The following is a 23,873-nucleotide window of genomic DNA, read 5'->3' on the forward strand; positions in this document are numbered from 1 at the left end:
TAGTAATCCACATATCCGACGATCGGACGGTGGCAATATAAATTTGCTGAAACTAGTGATCAGAGTATGCATCAGCTGTGATCTAGGCAATAAATCCATTTTGGTAGCTTTTTTTTACATCATCATACCTCTGTCATCAGTTCAGTTTATTTATATTGACAAAATACAACAGACGATTTGTACGTACGACTCCTCCACATCTCCACATATGACTCGAGCACGGGGGGAGGGGAGGGGGGGCGCACCAGTACCCGCTAAACTTCAAAATGGTCGCAGACCCGTTTGGGAGTCGCACGCCCCTCTCACGAACATTACGTACGACACGTGCTCTCCTTACCTGCACGAGCATGCTGTGCTGGCGGCTCTGCCGGCGTGCCGCCTCCAGGTGCTTCTGCAGAGCCGCCGTCTCCGCCGTCACCTGCGCCAGCTGTCCGGCTTCCGCCTCCCCCAGCTCCGACCCCGCCTTGCGCAGTGAGCGCTGCTTGCTGTTCAGGGACTGCAAGAGGGAGCAGACGCCGTCTCACCTCGCAAGCTCTGCACCTCCCACCCGCATGGGTGCGTGCCAGAGCTCCGACTTTCCACTACGCGGGTTGCACACGTGGTGACCTACAGCTCGTATGCGGGTTTCAAATTGGGGGGGGGGGGGGGGGGGGGGGGGGGGGGGGGGGGGGGAATTGTGTCAATATTTGCTGGAATATAATCTCATACAGATGCATACCGGGTGGCTCCTGGGAGTTGATAAGCACATTATCTTTCATGTTCGTAATGCTCATAACAAGTTCCAAGTGACGTCAAGAACCGAACAAAAACATCAGGTCGTTGCAACTGGGAACAGCGTGTGTAGAGAGAATGTGCATTCGCACCTGTGTAAGACACCCATAAATCTCTCAGAGATGGGGGACGACACGTAAAAACAGCCTAAAATAAGCTGTAGATAGACGTTATTCCTCTCCTTATCTAAATTGTAAGTCTAGAATAAACAAGTACTCGGACATCGCCGGATGGTCAGTTACTCGGAACAAAATGAAGTGCACACGAAGTTACTTGGTACTTTCTGTTAACCCAAACTGCCCACATTGCTACTCCAGTCAACTTTACCGAGTGTGGTGGCACAGCGGTTAGTCCACTAGACTCGCATTTGGCAGGACGACAGATAAAACCCGTGTCCGGCCATCCTGATTTAGGTTTTCTGTGATTTCCCTAAATCACTTCAGGCAAATGCTGGCAGGACAGTTCCTTTGAAAGGGCACAACCGATTTCCTTACCCATCCTTCCCTCATCCGATGGGACCGACGACCTCGCGATTTGGTCCCCTCTCCCAAATTGACCAACCAGTCACAGGAATGGGTCGTGCATGTCTGGTTAGGTAGGAGAGGTGCCCTCCCTATCACTGTCACCCTCCCCCTCCCCTTTTCTGTACACCAATATTCATTCAATGCAAGTTTCTTCTTCATCTTTAGCTTTTTGATGTTGCAATATAGTTAGTAACATGTCCAGTACAGGTTGTTCACAATACTGTCATAAGAGGTTTTAAAGCTCATCTCTACAACAGCAAGACAATTTCAGTAATATTTATATACGGCTCCTTAGTATTATTCACTGGTATGTATTTGATTTTTTTTTTCTATGTCAAGAGTCATGTGTATTTGTGCGCACGTGCTTGTGTGTGTGTGTGTGTGTGTGTGTGTGTGTCTGTGTGTGTCTGTGTGTGTGTGTGTGTGTGCGCGCGCGCGTGAAAATGATGGTAAAATGAGAAGAAAGAATATGAATCAAGTTTTGTGTGTAATATTTTTCCACATTTTTTCACAATCCTACTGGCAACAAAAAACTAAATTTGGTGTCATTAAACCACTTTTTAAAAATCTCTAATGAAAACAGGCTGTAGGGACACACGGACGTTTTCACTTTACGGACAAGCGTTTCAGTATTTTTTTCACATTTTCACTCAATAAAATGATGCGAGAGAGTATAACAAAGATACGACAATTTGAAAGTCAGAGCTCTGCTGGACATCTCACATTTTTATCTCACAAAGCAACTATTCTACTATGTACATTCTTATAATCTATGAACAAGTAAACAAGCAAGTTACATAGTACACAAAATAGTGAATATATGCTAGAATTAATTTTTTCCCATGCTACAAGCAAAATTAAGGCAGGAAATAAATCCTGCTGCTACAGCAGCCCTGCCAAGCCGCACAAAATATTTACAAACAGAGATAACAAATAAAAATTACAGCAAAATGTTGAAGAATTTGCTCTCAGAAAATGCATATCCCAGTTAAAAAATACAGTGCATCCCAAAATGTTTGCGCCACAGCTGACACGGGATTGTGAGCACAAAATGCAAGAAACTGACAGGAAATTATCCACTGGCTGTGTTTAGCACAGGTATATGTTATTGGCCTCTGACAGATAACTCTTTGAATTAAGAAGTTTGGTTCCAGTAATTGTGGCACCCACATAACTAAATCCTCATGTAACATCTATCTTAACACAAAACTGCCTGTCCACTAAATGACAGAAACTTACGTCTGCTCTCTCAGTCTTATGAAGCTGAAGCTCCAGCAGCAGTAAACTAATACTTTCCACGTTAGTATTAACTGGTAGCTGTGGTCGGCATTTTGTGCCCATAATCCTTTGGGAACACTCCACATATCGACACGTGAACCATTCTCCTGTCAAGTCTCAACAGTGAGAGTTTAATGAAGTGGGTAGAAAGAGGTGTTTCTCAAAAATTAGTGATATACCTCATTAACATTGTCAAAGTTACATTGCCATCAACTTTCTAAATGCAGTCACTCATATTTTTTGGCTGCAAACAAGTCAATAGTTGTAACTCAGAATAATTAAACAGTGTCAGGTCTGCATTAAACCAGTCATATAATGAATGAGTTTAATTTTGGGCACATCTTGTAAAAGAAATTATGCAATTTGTGAACTGCTGTCCCATAAGTTGCAGGATATCTTACATTAAATGACAGACTTCTTGTATAATAAAAGGAAAGTAGCAACAGCAAGTGCAAGTGTCTGCTAATGTTTATCTTTTATTACCACAATCTGACAAGCAACAACATACTTATTGGCAACTTATTACATCAGCCAATACAACAGAGTTACATTTTAAAGTGGCAAAGAAACACAAAAGTAACTTTTTGACTGCATACTCTCAAAAATTGCCATAATGAACTAATTAAGACCCATAAGTATTCTGAGATATCTACATACTTTGTCACTTCGGAATATATTTCATTACAGATGTCGGAGAGTGTTAAAATACACTCCTGGAAATTGAAATAAGAACACCGTGAATTCATTGTCCCAGGAAGGGGAAACTTTATTGACACATTCCTGGGTTCAGATACATCACATGATCACACTGACAGAACCACAGGCACATAGACACAGGCAACAGAGCATGCACAATGTCGGCACTAGTACAGTGTATATCCACCTTTCGCAGCAATGCAGGCTGCTATTCTCCCATGGAGACGATCGTAGAGATGCTGGATGTAGTCCTGTGGAACGGCTTGCCATGCCATTTCCACCTGGCGCCTCAGTTGGACCAGCGTTCGTGCTGGACGTGCAGACCGCGTGAGACGACGCTTCATCCAGTCCCAAACATGCTCAATGGGGGACAGATCCGGAGATCTTGCTGGCCAGGGTAGTTGACTTACACCTTCTAGAGCACGTTGGGTGGCACGGGATACATGCGGACGTGCATTGTCCTGTTGGAACAGCAAGTTCCCTTGCCGGTCTAGGAATGGTAGAACGATGGGTTCGATGACGGTTTGGATGTACCGTGCACTATTCAGTGTCCCCTCGACGATCACCAGTGGTGTACGGCCAGTGTAGGAGATCGCTCCCCACACCATGATGCCGGGTGTTGGCCCTGTGTGCCTCGGTCGTATGCAGTCCTGATTGTGGCGCTCACCTGCACGGCGCCAAACACACATACGACCACCATTGGCACCAAGGCAGAAGCGACTCTCATCACTGAAGACGACACGTCTCCATTCGTCCCTCCATTCACGCCTGTCGCGACACCAGTGGAGGCGGGCTGCACGATGTTGGGGCGTGAGCGGAAGACGGCCTAACGGTGTGCGGGACCGTAGCCCAGCTTCATGGAGACGGTTGCGAATGGTCCTCGCCGATACCCCAGGAGCAACAGTGTCCCTAATTTGCTGGGAAGTGGCGGTGCAGTCCCCTACGGCACTGCGTAGGATCCTACGGTCTTGGCGTGCATCCGTGCGTTGCTGCGGTCCGGTCCCAGGTCGACGGGCACGTGCACCTTCCGCCGACCACTGGCGACAACATCGATGTACTGTGGAGACCTCACGCCCCACGTGTTGAGCAATTCGGCGGTACGTCCACCCGGCCTCCCGCATGCCCACTATACGCCCTCGCTCAAAGTCCGTCAACTGCACATACGGTTCACGTCCACGCTGTCGCGGCATGCCACCAGTGTTAAAGACTGCGATGGAGCTCCGTATGCCACGGCAAACTGGCTGACACTGACGGCGGCGGTGCACAAATGCTGCACAGCTAGCGCCATTCGACGGCCAACACCGCGGTTCCTGGTGTGTCCGCTGTGCCGTGCGTGTGATCATTGCTTGTACAGCCCTCTCGCAGTGTCCGGAGCAAGTATGGTGGGTCTGACACACCGGTGTCAATGTGTTCTTTTTTCCATTTCCAGGAGTGTAGTTCACGTGTCGTTATGTGTAGCTGCACTATTTAAAATTAGATTTTTACAGGAAATGTTTCAAAACAGGTCCCAGTAGCCATAACACATATGTGTCTGAGAAAATATCCTTAACAATGACACAATGAATATTGTACAATGATAGGGAAACTCCATGCTTCAAGCAGTTACTGTGGAAAGTATCAATGACTGATCTACACAAAATATGTAGCAAATGCAGCATATTTCATTAGTTTAATACAATTTCATCAAACTTATTTGTTCCACACAAAATAAGTGCTTAAAGGAAAAGTAGAAAAACACAAATGTGAAAAGAATACATAGTACAGCAACAAAAAACATGCAGATGAAGACTAAAGGACTTTTAAAGCGTGACCATACAGTTTTCGGAACCAAAATTTACTGTAGAGCAACTGACAGCTACGTGCAAAAACAAATGGGATCAAAGTAAGCTCCGACAGCAAAAAAGCAAACACACACAAATAGAAAGGTCCACACTACAACCCGCGGCCTCAGTGGTCGGAGTCGACGTGTGCAACAGAACGACAGAAGCCTACGCCGGCAGGGGAACACAAAATGCGGCATGCAAGTTCTGTTAGATACCGTCAGCGAAGCGACCGTCTAAGGAGAATTTGAACAAACTACGTCACACGGGAAAAGTACTGAGATACGAGGAGGCAGTCGGTGCAGTGTGTTAGGAATACGACGTCGGTGCGCGACAAGAGACGCGACATGCTCGCACACGTACACACAGACTAGCACGGCATGCACAGACACTACTACCGACACACAGACAGTATCAATACAATGTGGCCACCACACGTGTCCACCACTGCTACACCTACCCTCCGACCGACAGGACGCCACCGACACTCACGATCGGACAGTCACAAACGTGCCCCGGGGACGTGCAACCACCCGGCAGAAGCGTCCCCGAAATTCCGCAACCGCCGAGGAGAGGGGCCCGATGGCTACGTCTTCCACAGGGGGTCAGAGCTACAGCTGCCGTGCGTCTCGACCGTGCCGAGAGAGTAAATTGCGCTTTTCACTGTCTGTCGTGCAGAGTGGCTTTTTTTGACCTGGGACAGCTTCGTGCGTTTAGAGGAGAGAAATTTATTGCCTATCGCAGTGGTCAGGGAAAGAGAGGGAGGGGGACACAGAGAATCAGATCTGTGACAGACACGAGCGGACAGACACGGTGGGTGTGCAAATAATTCAATCGGCAGTAACGAAAACACAAGTGTCAGAAAATTATATGCAAGAATCAGTTGCCTATGCTGCTAAAAGGTTTCTCCTGTCTGTAAATGGTTTATAAAAAAGAAGCGGAAATGAGATGCACAAAACGAGTGCACTCTCATTTGAAATAAGGGTGCACAATGACATCACACAGTGTCAGTGCTTTCTCCGAATGCTGATGAGCCATTGTAATGTGGCACAGTACAAGACGAGAAAGTACGGGGTCAAATGGCAAAGAAAGGTCGTCGACCTCTTTGGCATTTACTTTTAGGAAACACAACTCCATTGCCAAAATTAATCAAGAGCAGTCATAGCACGAAAATTGACTACCGAACTATTATTATCTATAAAAACAAAGATGAGGTGACTTACCGAACAAAAGCGCTGGCAGGTCGATAGACACACAAACAAACACAAACATACACACAAAATTCAGCTTTCGCAACAAACTGTTGCCTCATCAGGAAAGAGGGAAGGAGAGGGGAAGACGAAAGGAAGTGGGTTTTAAGGGAAAGGGTAAGGAGTCATTCCAATCCCGGGAGCGGAAAGACTTACCTTAGGGGGAAAAAAGGACAGGTATACACTCGTACACACGCACATATCCATCCACACATACAGACACAAGCAGACATATTTAAAGACAAAGAGTTTGGGCAGAGATGTCAGTCGAGGCAGAAGTGTAGAGGCAAAGAAGTTGTTGAAAGACAGGTGAGGTATGAGTGGCGGCAACTTGAAATTAGCGGAGATTGAGGCCTGGCGGATGATGAGAAGAGAGGATATACTGAAGGGCAAGTTCCCATCTCCGGAGTTCGGGTAGGTTGGTGTTGGTGGGAAGTGTATGTTTATGTGTGTGTGTATGTTTATGTTTGTGTGTGTGTATGTTTGTGTTTGTTTGTGTGTCTATCGACCTGCCAGCGCTTTTGTTCGGTAAGTCACCTCATCTTTGTTTTTATATATAATTTTTCCCACGTGGAATGTTTCCTTCCATTATATTGAACTATTATTATCGATATTCTACACGTGATTAGGTTAATGCTCAGACTACGTATCTAATCTACTACTTGTTTAATTTGCTGAGAATTGTGAAACACCTTTAGTATCAATGACAAGCTGTTTTCTGTATTACTGCTGCAAATTGAGGACACCACATTTTACAATATCAAATTCCAGTCTTTGCAAAAAAAACTACAGGGTGTGAGAAAAACAATAAGCCATATTTTTCCTAGAGTACAGTCACATTGTGCTTAAACTGAACAACTGTGCACTGTGATTGGAGGTGCACACAACTGGCAGAGCTTACGTCACTCGTACGTGATCGACATTACACGCCACAGCTGGTGCACGGGAGGAGTGAGTCGTGCAGTTTGCTAAATATTCACACAATGATTCACTCATTTGTAAATTTGCTAACAAGGACAAACACATTCATTTCTTCATTTTTCACCTAGGTTTTTAAAACAATTTTACGCACTGTGTAGATGGTGTGGTAGCATACTTATAATTGCATCCAGATAATGTTTTGACAAATTCATTTATTACAATGGCCTCTGATTGAAACAATAATTAATGTATTTAGCTCAGAATGCGTACTATTTTCTTACACGGTATATGATCCAAAATGTATAAAAGTGAAAGTAATGTAAATTCAAGTTGTGTCCAAATTAGAGAAAAAAAAGGTGTCATTTTCAATACTCATCCAAACTTCATCATCAATTACTTAATTGGCTCCAACGAAGAGTTGTCTTCAGTAATAGGTAAAAAAACACAAAATCTCTACCACTCGTGGCCTGCATACACTTCTGTAATACTAATTGTCATTCTGGCAGGAAATGGAAGACACTTGTTGAAGACACACATTTCAAATACATACAACCACAAAATGAAACTTCAAATTTTCGGAAATAAAAACATTACGGACATTCAGTATTGACAGTACAGGCTGTAGTGCAGGATCCTTTGACATGCACCAATCTGTTTTTGAATGTAGATTGAGTCAAATAACAGGTGCAGTGAAGAACCTCCTCATCAGTGACCGGGAATGCTGACTCGACTTTCACCTTTCGGAGAATTTCTCTCATCCTAATCTACCAAATCGATAACCAAACTATTTAGTCACAGGAGGAGGTACACTCGGGGCACCGTCGTGTACAGAAACCTACTTCGAGGAAGAAATACACCGTCAATCGTGAACCACACGCTTTTTACACTGTGAGCCGAGAGTACCTCTACACTGTGGGAGATGAGACAGAGGAGGCCCTTTCAGCATCTGACGATCGCCGCAATAATTTGGAGAACGTATGCCGACAGCTCGTTAAGTGGTCGACTGGGTGCGAACCGAGATACTCTGAAAGCTTCCAGTTAATCTATATTTGCCGCATAGGATGGGAGTCGATAGTTGTAGGAAGCAAAAGTCCAACGAGACAGGCTGACAACCAGATTTCGTTGCAGCAGAGAAGAAGCAAATGTTACTCAACTTGCTTGAGTTGAAGGTGTAAGCAGCAATGAGGGTCTAAAAAAATCAGCTGAATGATAATCGAAGTTACGGCAATTGTTATGAAAAAACATACATCTATCAAACTGGAATTAATTTTAAGGAGTTCAGTTATAACAGTTCAGGATTTATGAGAGGAAAGGGGGGAAGGGTGGAGGAGGGAGAGGGAGAGGGAGAGAGAGAAAGAGACAGAGAGATTGAGATTATTGGGAGGAGGGTTTCTGGAACAACTGTATAGCCTATACATATTTTATTAAAAAACAACGCACAGGCTCTGCATACTACAGAAAAAACAGGATTTACATATCTAAAAGATGCTCTGTAAAATGTAACTGACGATGTACACACCACACAGAGGGTTCTTGATGTCACAGGCAGGCAGAATGAAGAAGAACGCTACTAATATTTCAGCTTTCGGACATAGTCCTTCTTGTTCAGAAGTTGAAAATCCACACACATTCACACAAAGACGACTCTCACACGCACAGCCACTGTCGTTTCTGGGTACCGAGCTTGACTGTCACTGTGTCTGTGTAGTGGGAGTAAGCAAGACATGTGGGGCAGGAAGAATGAGCGATAGCCGGTAGGGATGGGGAAATGGCTAGTGCTGTGTGTGTGTGTGTGTGTGTGTGTGTGTGTGTGTGTGTGTAGTGGGAGTGTGAAAGAGAGGGTTGGGGGGGGGGGGGGGGGGGGGGGCAGGACAGGTCTGCTAAGTGCAGTATCGGGTGGCTGTGCTGAGAGGGGGAAGAGAGAAGTAGAGAAGGGGGAAGAGAGAAGTAGAGAAGGGGGAAGAGAGAAGTAGAGAAGGGGGAAGAGAGAAGTAGAGAAGGGGGAAGGGCTACATAGGTGTATTGGGGAGACAGAAGGTGTGCACTGCAGTCAAGGTAGGCATGGGGATAGCCAGGTGGAAGGCAGTGACAAGCTGAGGATGAGGCCTGGGGGATTACGGGAACAGAGGTTACAATGAAGGGAGAGTTCCCACCCACAAAATTCAGAAAAGCTAGTGTCGGTGGGAAGAATCGAGACGGCACAGGTGTGAAGCTGTGACTCGAGTGAGGCACATCGTGTCGGGCAGCAGATTTAGCAACTGAGTGGTCCGACTGTTTATCAGTGGCCATTCGTGTGGACGGTCAGCTCGTTAGTTGTCCTGTCCAAGCAGAGTGCTTCACAGGTGATCCACGATCCAACCTTCGACAGATTAACAGCCATCCGTTCGAGGTCAGATTACAAAGTAGTGGGCAGGTCTCGCAGGTCTACTGCAGATATACGAGCAACGAGGCGAGGGGTAAGACTGAGGAGGGACGAGGAGATTCTGCAGAATTGGCCGAGGGAGAATACTGACACGGCAGGGGTGGTAAGGATATTTCCCTTTTCGGGACACGGCGAGAGGGAATTGAAACCCGGGCGGAGAATTTGATTCGCTCGCTCCAGTCCTGGGTGGTAGCAGGTCAGGAGGGGGATGCTCCTTTGTGGCCGGGAAGTGTGTTACGGGGCGATAGGATACTGGTGAGACAAGGCACGGGAGATCTGTTAGAAGACAGAGTTGGAAGGCTAATTTCAGTCCCGGGAAGGCCTCGGTGAGACCCTGAGAATATTTGCATAGGAACTGTTCCTCCCTACAGATGCGACGAACACAGGTGGGCAGGCTGTCCGGAAGGGACTTCTCAGTGCAAAAAAGGTGGCACCTGTCCGAGTAAAGGTGCTGTCGACAGTCGGTATATTCCGTGTGCACAGAGGTACCAGCGTAGCCATCTCCGAGGCGAAAACTGACGTCGAGGAAGGCGGCTCGTCGAGCTGAGAAGACGCGAACGGGGGAGAAAGTGTTGATGTTCTGCAATTATGTGGTTGACGTTCTGCAGATATATGGATAGGTTGTTCTCACCCACAGTCCAGATCACAAAGATTTCAGAGACGAATCTCAATCCTGGGGGTTTAGGATTCTGGGTGGTTAGGAAGGATTCCTCTAGATGGCCCACAAATAGGTTGGCACAAAATGGCATCGTGTGCTCGCCCACTGCTGTATCACGTATTTATTTGTAGGTGATGCCTTCAAAGGGAAAGTAATTGTGGGTGAGAGTACCGTTCGTAACGGAGACCGGGAAGGAGGTCGCAGGTTTCGAGTAGGTCGAGTTTCGGGAAAGGTAGCGTCTGACAACGGCGAGGCCACGGGCATTGGAGACACCGGTGTAGCGCAGTGCAGACACAGTCGGGCAGAGCAGGGGCAAATTGCTGGCGTGCAGGTAGTCTCCCAGGTGGACCGTATCGCACGCAACCGTACCACGTCACCTACCGTCGACCGGGGGTCGCGCGGGTGGCACACGTTCGTGTGACACGTTATAGGGCCGTCCGGTAGGTCGCCTGCACACCTGTGCCTGTCTGCGGGCTAGCTAGAGGGCGCTGGTGGGAGGCCCGTGCCAAAAAGGGCAGCATCGGAACAGCCCGGTGTAGTGGGAGGTAGCACCGACTGCGGCACGGGTGGTAAAGGGACGGGAAATGTGAAGAGACGGTGGAGGACTCGGTCGGTGTCCCTTACGTAGAAAGTACGTTACAGGTAACACACTGAATGTGGTGTTCCACGAGGGCAGAGATTCTCTCTGTGAGGGCACAGTAAACAGCCACGATGTGGTGTCACGGACAGTCAGTTTTGTGTACTTTAGGAAGCACGTAGGAGGTAGGCGTGCAGGAAGTGGTGGAGGTGAGCAGAGAGATGTGACTCAGAGATGAAGTTCTACGACGGAAGGCTGGACGTCCTGCTGGATTTCTGGAAACGTACCACTGTGGCATACTTGCATTGTCTGGCAGATGATGGGGTCCCTTCACAGTTCAAAACCACGGTACTGAAACCTTTGTCAGCATATAGGATAATAAAGTTGGGATCAGGGTGGACCGGGGTTCTTTCTGTGGATATAAGGTCGGTTTCTGCACTGAGGCGTTTGGGGAATGACGGAAAAGCAAGTTTCGAGATTAGAAAATTCTAGAATATTACGAGAGTGTGATTTGGGGCAGTGGGGCGGACCACGGTCGGATCTGTATTACTGTTATTCCATCCTGGACTTTCCGTTGTTTGAAGATAGACAAAAATCGTACCTGAAAGCAGTATTAGAGATTTGAATTTTATGAGATACGAACTTGAAATCAAGTATCTGCATGTCTTTCTAAAGGAAAGGGAAAGGGAGATGGGGTGAAATTGAAAATAAACACAATGCTGATAGCCAAGTTATAATAGTGGGGTAATTTGGGAGGAAAAATCAAAGAGATGCGTCATTGAGGTTTAAAAAGTAAGATGATTTCTTGAGCTAAAAAAGAAAAAATAAAAGTTACTGACCGATGTAACTGTAAGAATGAGATGCATCTGATCTACACTTTGGATTCAGAATGTACAATGAGACTGATTTCGAGAGAAACCTTATCTGAGCAAAGAACTTACCTCAAACTGAACACAGGGTGAGTCAGTAGTAAACATACACGCTTTGAAGGGTGACAGTTAATGATGATTCTGAGCACTAAATTTTATACGAACATTTTTCCTGTTCTTTAACAGTTTTGGAGCAAACTAATGAAAACAATGGGGAACAGGGCAATCATAGGTGACAGTAAATGAAACATTGTGATGTAATGTTTCATTTAATTGTGTACATTTCCTCACAAAACACGTACAAAACGTCCACTGTCAATATCACTGTACAACTAACAACACTGTAGTACACTTGTGCAAGTACTGCAGTATTGAGACGTGAGGGTAAACAACGTGTACACTTGCAGGACTCGTCAGCCCACAACGTGCAAGTGAGGTGCGTATTGAAACATCCGGCACAGACAACACTAAATAGCCTAATGTCAATTCAGTTGCATATGCGTGCGAGTGCTGGTGAAGGCCGAGTGAACTGACACCTGTGATTTTCGCTCTGTGTCCGATACGGTTAAGAAAAGGCTGTACGTTCATTCGTGTTTTTTGTCAGAATCGTCAATACTACCACCCACAAAAGCGTGCACCTTTCCTCCCAACTTATCCCGTATATCGCTTATCACGTATCCGTTCCTCTGCCATTTCCGTCACATAAAATGAAACGCTTTTTCCTCTGTTATTTAAATTTCACACTAACTATTGTTTCTGGTTTATAAAAGGTTATCCGTTATGCCATAAGAGCTTAAGACTAATTGACTGGTCTAATAATTGTTTCATTTTCTTTCGGGCATCCGTCTTTATTCGTTTAAACCTAATCGCACAACATAAGAGGTCAAACGTGTAGGCTAACACTTCCCCACTGGTCGTAACACACATATTTGAAACCAGTAAGTAAATTCACAACAGACCACTTAACCCACACGATTGTTTGCTTCCCTATTCCAGGCAACCAACTACAAGGTTAGAGGGCAGGCCAAAGATGTGCCCGAGGATTCCAGTGCAGAAGGAAAAGCTAGACTCCGGTGCACAGTCATACCAGCTGTTGCAGTGTGTCCCACAAATAGCAGAGAGTTTTAAACAGCAGCATCTCTCCCTCTCTCGTTCAATTCCTCATTTCGACTAGACTTATCAAAATTCGTAGCCGAAGCGGAAACTGGTGCAAATTTTATATCGACAGTTCGCGCTTTATTAATTTTATTGTAGCGTACCTGGTAAACGTGCTCCCTTTCGTATGAGTAAAAATCCAGACTTCAACCTCAAAATTCATTCAGCAAATAAGACATATTAAATTCGATACCGGTTAACAATAGTACTCCGAGTGTTTAAATTAAGAAAAATGAGATAACCGCTTACTTCTACAGGCATACATTATAATACACTCGTAATACTTTCCGTCTTCAAAACGTGTGCATAAGCAGAAGAACTGCGCTAACTTTGCCGAGAGTGGGGTTATTTCTTTTTGGTCTTGTACATCTGGGTGTTACTGCATCAGTATAAAACTGGAACAGTAGATTAACAGTACAGAAAAGTCTACCGAGTTGGTGGCAATTTAGTATGCCCGATGCTGAGAACGATGAACATATTCGGCAGTTTAAATCATTATGTGACATTCACAATATACGAGCAATATTACACAATGAGTACTAGTCATACAAATAACATAAGGCAAGTTCTTATAAAAAGTCTGTATAATATACTGACAGTTAAGTTCACAATTCACTCGCAGTTAAATTACAGTGACACTCATCTTCGCACGATCGACGTGTCTGCTACTTTCACGTCCAGTTTAGTTTAATATCGCAAGATGTAGGCAGAGCACATTTCCTTCAGATGGCCAGGCAAGTAACTACTGATTTCCTCCCATACCCATCAGAAATTTTAGTTGTATAAATTTGGTCCTCTCGCCTCATATAGGTGATGCCTACCACAAATCATTATAGTCTGACTGAAAATGTATCCTCCAGCGTGCGAAACTATCTCGTCTGGACACCTAACTTTTGTTACTGTAATGCTAAGCAGCTTCCTGAATGCAATCGGGCAGATGGACATGTGCAAAACTGTATAAGCTGCACCTCAACTGTTAGTCAACCAAAACTGCCAAACAATTGTGAGGGAAAAATGTCTATCCACGTGCTTCCGTATGAGCCATGATTTCTCTTATCTCATCTTCGTAGTCCTTATGTAGGATATACACTGGTGGTAGTTGGATAGTCCTGCAGAGTGTCAAACGTGCCAGATCTCTAAACTTTCTGCAATACTTGCATGTTTGATTGAATCTGCCGGTGACAAATCTAGAGTACATATCTGAATTACTTTGATGTCTTCCTTTAATCTGATCTGGTAAGGATCCCAAACATTTGAACATTACTCAAGAATGGGCTGTCCAAGTGATCGGTACGAGGTCTTATTTACAGATGACTTACACTTTCCTACAGTTTTCCCAATAAACCCAACTCCTCTACAACTGACCTTATATACTCATTAAACACCTCATTGTATAGTTCTTTATTTTTCTACAAAGATTAGAATTTGAGAGAGAGAGAGAGAGAGAGAGACAGAGAGAGAGAGATTTTGATTTTTTTATAAAAAAGAGACAGCTTTAGCTTTAAGTCCTGAATGCAGATATTTCTTTCTGAAATTAACATGTTTTTACCCTGCACTGAAAAATTCAAAACACTTAAAGGATGCACAACATCACACAGGGAGAGCAAATCCGCTATTCATTTTTTTACTCTGCAACTGGATTACCACTCGTGTCCACAAATATATATATTTCACAAAGAAGTTCAAAAGGACTTTACCTTGACTCGGCCAAAGTGTTTCAGTGTGATATGGGACGTCACCATAAATGCTTTCCACATCTTCCGAAAAGACTCTGAACTGGTGACATTCGAGAACACGACTGGGGATGTACAGTCTCTCGCAGACTGTGCGAGAACAATTACCCCCTTTTAGTGTCTTTCATCGGAACTGAGTTCAGTAGTTCTTCTGTAACAATGAGATTACTACTTATTCTGCAAACATAATTGACAACTGAGTAGTATCGGAATTTTTTTTGCGCCCATTCGGCACCGAAGAGAAAGTAATAAAATATTTCACACGAACTGTTACCTTATCTCTAACATCATTAGCTATTTCTCGAATTGTGCTTCAAACGGTTGAATGAGAGAAAGAGATAAATAACCTTAAACTCTTCGGGTCTCTCGTGTGCTGTACGCTCAGCTGCAGATACTAAATGTGTGTCTATAAATTCTCCATCAATGAAACTGCACATTGCTCTGGCAATGTGAACAGCAGTACGGTGACTTGCCAAAGTGGAGATTCATTTGTTCAGGGTTCCTCCTGAAAACAATAATAAATTTTCATAGTGTAAATGGTGGCAAAAATTATTCAGCCATTTATTTCCCTAATGCCACACGATGAAAACGTGAAGGCACCCGCACTGCCGAGTAGACGATGATGTCGGTGTGCCTGACCTTCACTTTGTGTCTGACCTTCACTTTGTGTCTGACCTTCACTTTGTGTCTGATCTCTGCTCTGAAGTTACCAACCTGGCCACTGGACAACTTTTCATCGATTTAAAAAGGGCCACTCTCTCTTTTAAGCACTGCACAGTAAGTTCACGAGTTCACATCTACAGCTGTGCTGAACCCAATCTGTGGTCACTTCTCTCCCTTCTCCTACAACACGTAACAACATTAATAGCCGTCACTACTCCACAAACTCACAGTCGGGAGGGGCACAGGGTGTGGACCGACACCAGTCCGTGCGGCGCACTCAGCCTCGGGGACCGCAATCGAGACTCGGCCTAGCACACACACTTGTAAGTTGTCGACGACACGTTTTCCATAAAGCGTACAACAAATAAGTTTTGTGCTTAGCACGTTTTTATTTGCATTCGTGTCTTAACAAATGTGAGAACATAAAATACTGCCTTACAGCAGTTTTGTTTGCCCATGTTAGTGAGACACTTTTTTCCTCCGCAGAGCAGTGAAAAATTACACTGTATAAATGTATCCGTAAGTTTAGGCCATTCTCAGAAGAAATTTGCAATACCAGACTGATACGCAAGTTCCTACTCGACCCTTACAGAGGTACGAACATATTGCGCACCGAAGGAAGTGTTATACTGGGAAAACTCATTCTGCCTAACAAATTACCTCCGTCGAGACAGTACAGTTTTTTGCCGACAGTGGGGTATATGCTGTGTGGCACTTGCCTCAGCAGTCTAATTTCTTCAGAGAATTCGTTAACTTCTGAGTGAGGTGCCGTCGAAATGGCAACGACGACACCGGTACCCCTACTTGATGTACTTCTTGCCAGACTCACAAAATAATTATATCACTGAAGTAGCTTCGCCACCTTCACTATTCTGATTGGGGAGAAAAGGCACTGTACTTCCTTTAAAAAGAAAGGATGGGAGGAAGTCAATGCCTGTAGTTGTTGGCACTTACAAAATTTGAGAAAATGTGTTGTTTTTGTTTCCAAAGTCTGTGTCAACATTCAAGTAAGAAAAAAGATACTCCAAATATCTGTAACAAGTCAAAATTAGGCATCTCCGAGGTCAATAAAGATCGACAACAGACAGCTATAAGCAGTGACAGATTAAAAATAACACTGTGCTTTGCATATGCAGAACATCTGAAAAGAAAGAAGATCCTATGTATCTACAGCATTATTAAGGGGTGCGAGGCCAAAAGAAATAATATAACTGCAGTGTATAAAGTTATCTGTCTCACATTTAATCCAGTTTTTTATTTGTTTCAATTGTACTTTTTAATCAATAAGGAATAAAAGTGCCAATTTATATACTAATGTACTGTATCGAGTGCACACTGTAAAACTAAAGTGTATCAATATCCTGGACAAAAAGTAGAACTGATTACTAGTATGATACCACCAGTAATTTTTAATTCAAAGACGTGATATCAGAGTGTTTTGTCACACGGCAAATGCTAGTCCGACATTCGAGAGGACTCGACCGAGTTATACAAAAGAAGCATTCGAAAAGGGCACCGAACAAATTACACAGACATAACACTACACACAACACACTGCTCAGCAATGACAAACATGACAGAACGTGTACGGGACACGCAAACCGAGTCTCAACAATTTGCGCAGTCCTCTCAACTGATAGAGAACACTTTATTTCTCAAAGTGCTGTGACAGTCTCCACAGAGACAGAGAACACCTACAGGAGGAACTCGGCTAAAGGGTACCTATTACATACTCGGAGATACGGACGAGGTGAAGTCTGTGGGACACACTGCGACACAGAGGGGACGGACAGTGTTACGGGAGTGACGTGCCAATCTGCCACGAGTGCAAACGCCCACCACAGTGACACCAGAGCAGCCGGCAGGGGCGGGGCGGGGCGGGGCGGGGCGGGGGCGGAGTGCGGGGCAGCAGACTGTGTGGCGGCCACCGACCTTTCGAGTCTTGCGCAGCTTGCTGACCTCACACTCGTAATACTTGAGCTGGGCGGACACGAGCTGCATCTGGTGCGAGAGCCACTGTTCGTACGCTGCCTGCTGCTGCCTGTCCGCCTCCGTCACAACGTCGTCTGGCGGTGGCGCAGGCGGAGGCGGCAGGCTCGGTGCGCTGAACGGGGGGACTCTGCTGCCTCCTGCAACACAACAGAGGGGAAAAAAAAAGTTTGTTCCAGTTTTGTACAAATGCATTATGCCGCCAGTGCAGTGGTGCCCAAAGTACGCCTCCGACTCACAGCTTCCGCAGGTACAGTTAAGACTTATCGTTTTTCTCACTTTGTCGTCTGTCCGAGGCAGGTCATGAATGTATGGTGAAATATTGTAACAATACAAGTCAAGATAGATGTAACGGAACTTGAATAGCGTATTTGCCTCTACTGGTTACGGTAGAGAGATCGATCTTTTGGTCCTGTCTGTATGTTTATATATAATATTGCACGAATAAAGGCTGGGCGAGTGTAAAGCTATCGTTAAAAATGCACGCCACGCGATTTGTTAGGATTTGGTCGGTCATAATAATAATAATAATAATATGCTTTTGAACACAATTAAAATATAATGGCGATACCTGTTTAGTGTTATTGGAAATAATATGTAGTAAATTAATGAGTAAGGCAGCCGATCCTATAAGAAGAGGTAAAATTGAGCATACTGAGGTGTTTTACTTTGTATCGACGAAGCTGATGATACGGCGTTATTTGGTCCCCCCCCCCCCCCCCCCCCCCCCCCTCCCGTTTACTCTTAGAAATGAACAAGTAAAGAAGTGCTAATTGTGTGTAGTGAAAAAATATAGGGGCGAGTTTTAAATAACTACAGTATACAATCAGAGTAACAAAAGGACATTTAGTTACACCAAATCGCAGATAGCGAAGTGTGGTCATTAAACTGAGTACACCTACAGGGTGGTCAATTCCGGGATAAATCTATACGCATCTCACAAGGGACACGGTATTGAGACAGAGGGTTAACCCCCCCCCCCCCCCCCCTCCCGGCTCCAATTTATGAAAAGGAGAAAAACATTAACTTTTACGCGAACTCTTAATAATTGCGGATGGGAGAGAAAAGTGTGTAATTGTCTTACAACTAACAAACATTCGTGGAGGTGGTGGCTAAACTAGAAGAGTCAATTACAAAATACTGTATTGCTATCATTGACTGTTGGTGTTGAGCAACCAACACTGTTCATCAAAGGGTTTCGATGGGACTTGGGAGTTAGGGTTCAGGCACTCGCATATACTCCACATCAGAGTGTGAATGAGTGGTGAATGTGAAATAAAACTACGAACAAAGTTACGTTAAATTAAACAGAAGAAACAAGACAGTTTGGTCGTATCTGTTATTATTCCATAAACTGTAACATTTCTTATCGTTGTACGAAGCCTTCATAGACGATTGTTATGACAATTTGCTTCGAAAGGATCTCGTTACGAGTTAAGTTTTGGGGGCCTGGTCAAGAGGGGGTAGTTGGTAGATCCTAACTACTGCAGCTATTCTGGAATCAGGTGCTACCGTGACCGTTGTATGTTGTCAGTGACTTAAGGTTACCATATCTCACGCTCTAAGACTGACGCGCCTTTCCACTTGGTATAACGGTGCCTCACGGCCATGACGACAATGCCGACGACGAAGGAAGATACGGTAGAATATCTGCACTATAATAAATCTGAAATTTCTTGTGATTTTCTGAGAAACTTTCTGAGCATCTGGGGACTACGAATATCACCGAAAACCCATAACTGAAGCTTCAACACACACACACACACACACACACACACACACACACACACACACTACAGAATTTTATATCCTGTAACGTATGTGGTTTCCAGTTTTGATGTAACTGAAGGCGAGGAGGGAGGGAGGGAGGGACGGACGGACGGGACGGAGGGAGGCTGTAAGCTTACATACGTAATTTACAAATGTGTAAAGTGGTCGTACGCCTCCGAACGTCGTAACAGTTTGCCGATATCTGTCGGTACAGCATAACGAGTGGCACACTAGCTTTTGAGGCAGGGAGGTGAGACAGACGCAGATCGAATCTCTGCGGAGGATTAATCACGGAGCGTTAGTACACTGACCGGTCTGAGTGCAGTTTTTCGGCAGTTTACCGAACTCTTTTAGGCAAATGCCGGGCTAATACAATACGCGAAACAGTTAGAATACAACAATACCCAGAACCGAGTTTACGCAATTCACAGACAAATGGTGCCCAAGTACCCTCCCTCAGGTTACCTCGACGACAGTGTCATCGGGAAGGACATCTCGCCACAAAGTTAAATAATTAAATAAAATTTGCCAAATATTGAAAATGAGGACCTCGTCCTAGACAGAATGAAAGCTAGAGAGGAGGAGGAGGAGAAAGTGAAAAGTTTGCCAACGACAGAGGGAAAAACTTGCTCGGGTGAAGTTTTCGAGAAGGTGACCGACTAGAAGAAGACTGTCATTGAAAACAGAATGAAGGTTAACAGCCTGCTAGATGCTCAGTACTTGCCCTCTCACAGTGTCGATATACTACAATACTTTGCAAACGTAACCCACTCTCAAACGCCTGTAGGTGTCACGTAGGGAATAGCACCTTTATTCTAGCCCCTTTTCCAGGTACGTCCTCTGTATTTCCTAACCGTCTCTGTGACGGGTACATACTTCAGTCCTTTCGGTCATTAGACACCCGCCTCCGTCACTCGTCCGGACCCAGTAACTTTGTTCGGCAAGCACTGCAGATGTCAGAACGGCTCTATTTTAACACCACTCTCCCTTCAAAACGTACCACATCCTTTGCCGCACCTCCTCCTAACTCGTACACGATCGTCCCCGTATTTGTCACCGTCAGAAGACACGACACTTGTGTCGAGCCACACACATTTTGACACAGTAGGTCTTTCTGCACTTTAGTAAACCTCTCGACTCCGGCTGTCACAGTCAGCCGACACACCGGTTGAAGAATACTTCCGTACAACTGTCGGTAAAGGTGTCTACGAGCAACCTGTCCTCCCACATAACTCGCTTGTGTGATGCTCTCTGAACCGTTACATTGATTTTATTTTTCTCTAATTACAATAGTGGCATAAAACACTGTTGAGAGGATCTGTGCAGGCACTATCACCAACGGGGGAGACAAATACCAATAAACTGTCAGTTCTTTAAAGAATCCAGCTCCCATTTACAAAGAAGTTAATTTGTTAAATACTTATCTTCAAGATTGTAAGCAACAAAAAGTTTAAGAAATATTTGAAATTATGCTCAAAATTTACTGGAAGCCACCAAGTGTTTCCAGTACAAAACAATGGACGAATATAAACAGAGTAATCGGCATTCTATTTTAAGCAAAAGCTAGTTTTTCAGGCATCTCTATGTTTTGTGGCATCTTACAACCTGAACTACGTGTTGTAAATGATTTAATTTTGCAAGTACATTTGGGACACACGTAAATACTGTACACAAAGTGTGTCGCGAATAGAGTTAGCAGTCGAGAAGCGACAAATTAAAACTTCACAGCTGATGTCAAAGTTTTACCGTGTGCCATTTCGAGCGAAAGGTAGCTTTTCATGCCTCTAAGTGTTTGCGGCATCTCATTTCTGCCGAATTACGTATTATACGGTGATGTAATTTTGCAGCACGGGTGGATAGTGCCTGCAAACTGTTTTCGAGGAGAGTAAGTAGTGGAGAAGTAATAAATTGAAACTCCGTGTCTCATGCCAACATCTGACTGCACGCACGGGAAGAATGTAGGAAGAGGTAAACTTTTTCCTTTCGTCATTTTACGGAGGTTGTCAGTGACAAAAAGTTTTGCCAGATTTCAAATTACGTGTAAAGTTTGTCGGAGTTTGCTAAGTGCTCTCATTCTCAATTACTAGAGGAATGAAGTCCGCGTTTTTGGGAGCCGTCAGTTGCGTCACATCGAGGCGAACACGAAGTTTCTAATTGTAATACTTGTCACGACGTATTAAACGTTCGACATACAATTATGCGTACCTCTTAATGATTTGCTTGAGACAGCACATTTTAAAGGTGGTCAGTAATTATGCAGAATACTCTGTTTCACAGAGGAAGACTACACTCTTCTTCCTTCTCTAGATTGGTGCACAGATGACAAAATGGTAGATATCGAAATAGATGACAGAGGGATAGAAAAACAATTGAAATCGCTCAAAAGAGGAAAGGCCGCTGGACCTGCTGGGATACCAGTTCGATTTTACACAGAGTACGCGAAGGAACTTGCCCCCCTTCTTGCAGCGGTTTACCGTAGGTCTCTAGAAGAGCGTAGCATTCCAAAGGATTGGAAAAGGGCACAGGTCATCCCCATTTTCAAGAAGGGACGTCGAACAGATGTGCAGAACTATAGACCTATATCTCTAACGTCGATCAGTTGTAATACGTTTTCGAGTATAATGACTTTTCTGGAGACAAGAAATCTACTCTGTAGGAACCAGAACGGGTTTCGAAAAAGACGATCGTGTGAAACCCAGCTCATGTTATTCTTCCACGAGACTGAGGGCCATATACACGGTTTCCCCAGGTAGATGCCGTGTTTCTCGACTTCCGCAAGGCGCCCAATACAGTCCCCCGCAGTCGTTTAATGAACAAAGTAAGAGCATATGGACTATCAGACCAACTGTGTGATTGGATTGAGGAGTTCCTAGATAACAGAACGCAGCATGTCATTCTCAATGGAGAGAAGTCTTCCGACGTAAAAGTGATTTCAGGTGTGCCGCAGGGGAGTGCCGTAGGACCGTTGCTATTCACAATATACATAAATGATCTTGTGGATAACATCGGAAGTTCACTGAGGCTTTTTGCAAATGATGCTGTAGTATATCGAGAGGTTGTAACAATGGAAAGTTGTACTGAAATGCAACGAATTGACGCATGCTGCAGGGAATGGCAATTCAATCTCAATGTAGACAACTGTAATGTGCTGCAAATACATAGAAAGAAAGATCCCATATCATTTAGCTACAATATAGCAGGTCAGCAACTGGAAGCAGTTAATTCCATAAATTATCTGGGAGTACACATTAGGAGTGATTTAAAATGGAATGATCATATAAAGTTGATCGTCAGTAAAGCAGATGCCAGACTGAGATTCATTGGAAGAATCCTAAGAAAATGCAATCCGAAAACAAAGGAAGTAGGTTACGGTACGCTTGTTCGCCCACTGCTTGAATACTGCTCAGCAGTATGGGATCCGTACCAGACAGGGTTGATAGAAGAGATGGAGAAGATCAAACGGAGAGCAGCACACTTCGTTACAGGATCATTTAGTAATCGCGAAAGCATTACGGAGATGATAGATAAACTCCAGTGGAAGACTCTGCAAGAGAGACGCTCAGTAGCTCAGTACGGGCTTTTGTCGAAGTTTCGAGAACATACCTTCACCGAGGAGTCGAGCAGTATGTTGCTCCCTCCTGCGTATATCTCGCGAAGAGACCGTGAGGATAAAATCAGAGAGATTAGAGCCCACACAGAGGCATACCGACAATCTTTCTTTCCACGAACAATACGAGATTGGAATAGAAGGGAGAACCGATAGAGGTACTCAAAGTACCCTCCGCCACACACCGTCAGGTGGCTTGTGGAGTACGGATGTAGATGTAGAAGTAATACTAAAAACCAAATATCTGATGCCCCATATGCTTCAACAGACACCCAGTTCTGGGATACAGTTTTAGTAATATAGATACAATGCACATCTGCCACAATACACAAATTCACACACTCTGACCACTGTATTTTGTTAAGCAAACATTTCATTTTATGTAATTCGTGTGCTGTACTTGCACTCCTTTTTTTGACAGCTCATACATCAGATAATTACAATGAGGTTATATACTTCCCAAAAATCTCACAAGAACTGAAAGCAAACATATTTAACAAAGTTATTATTTTTTATTGCACTAATGGACACAAGGTGACAGTGAAACCTATAATTTCATTGTGCATGTTATGCACAGCACATAAACAATTTTTTCTGTTCTCTAAAAAATAAATAAATAAATAAGTAGGTAAAAGTAAGGGGATTGGAGGGTGAAAATCCATCCTCAAAGTGTACCACTGCCTGAGCTTCCTTCCCAGTTTCTCACTTCAAGATCCTACAACCAATTCCATGTGTTATGTCCTGGTCGAACAGTTAATTTTCAATGTCTCACTCCTTTTCAGGCGTCTTTAGTCCTCTTTAATATTTCTTCTGTCGGTTTCATCCATAACACTGTCAGAGGCTTATTTTATGATGAAGTGACTATGACACAGAAGCTCACATACTAGCAGCACATGTCATCAACCCCCAAATGCATCTTTTGTATTTACACGATCCAGTCACATTAACATGACCACCTGACGAAAGCCCGAGCAACCGTCGTTTGCAGAGCAGACCACTGCAGGACGTGCAGGAAAACAATGCGGTTCTGAAAGGTTCCTACGGGAACGTGCAGTGTCCCGGCCAGCTGCGCTAAGTTTCTCAGTTGATAATCCGTGGCACGAACAGCCCAATTGAGGTGGTGCCCCAGATTCTCAACTGGGTTTAATTCCGGGTTGCCAGAGAGTGCAG

General features: G+C 44.5%; 1 protein-coding gene across 1 annotated transcript in view; it reads right to left on the reverse strand.

The window, feature by feature from the left end:
* Nucleotides 1-23,873, reverse strand: part of LOC126428342 (histone-lysine N-methyltransferase 2C-like) — a 440,767-nt gene that overhangs the window by 201,057 nt on the left and 215,837 nt on the right. The window contains exons 42-43 of the mRNA XM_050090275.1: nt 17,297-17,466; nt 338-496 (exon numbers count right to left, since the gene is read on the reverse strand). Coding sequence (XP_049946232.1) covers nt 338-496; nt 17,297-17,466 — 329 coding nt within the window. The remainder of the gene's footprint in view (nt 1-337; nt 497-17,296; nt 17,467-23,873) is intronic.

The sequence above is a fragment of the Schistocerca serialis genome, chromosome 12 (assembly GCF_023864345.2).
Source record: "Schistocerca serialis cubense isolate TAMUIC-IGC-003099 chromosome 12, iqSchSeri2.2, whole genome shotgun sequence".
Taxonomy (NCBI): Eukaryota; Metazoa; Arthropoda; class Insecta; order Orthoptera; family Acrididae; genus Schistocerca; species Schistocerca serialis.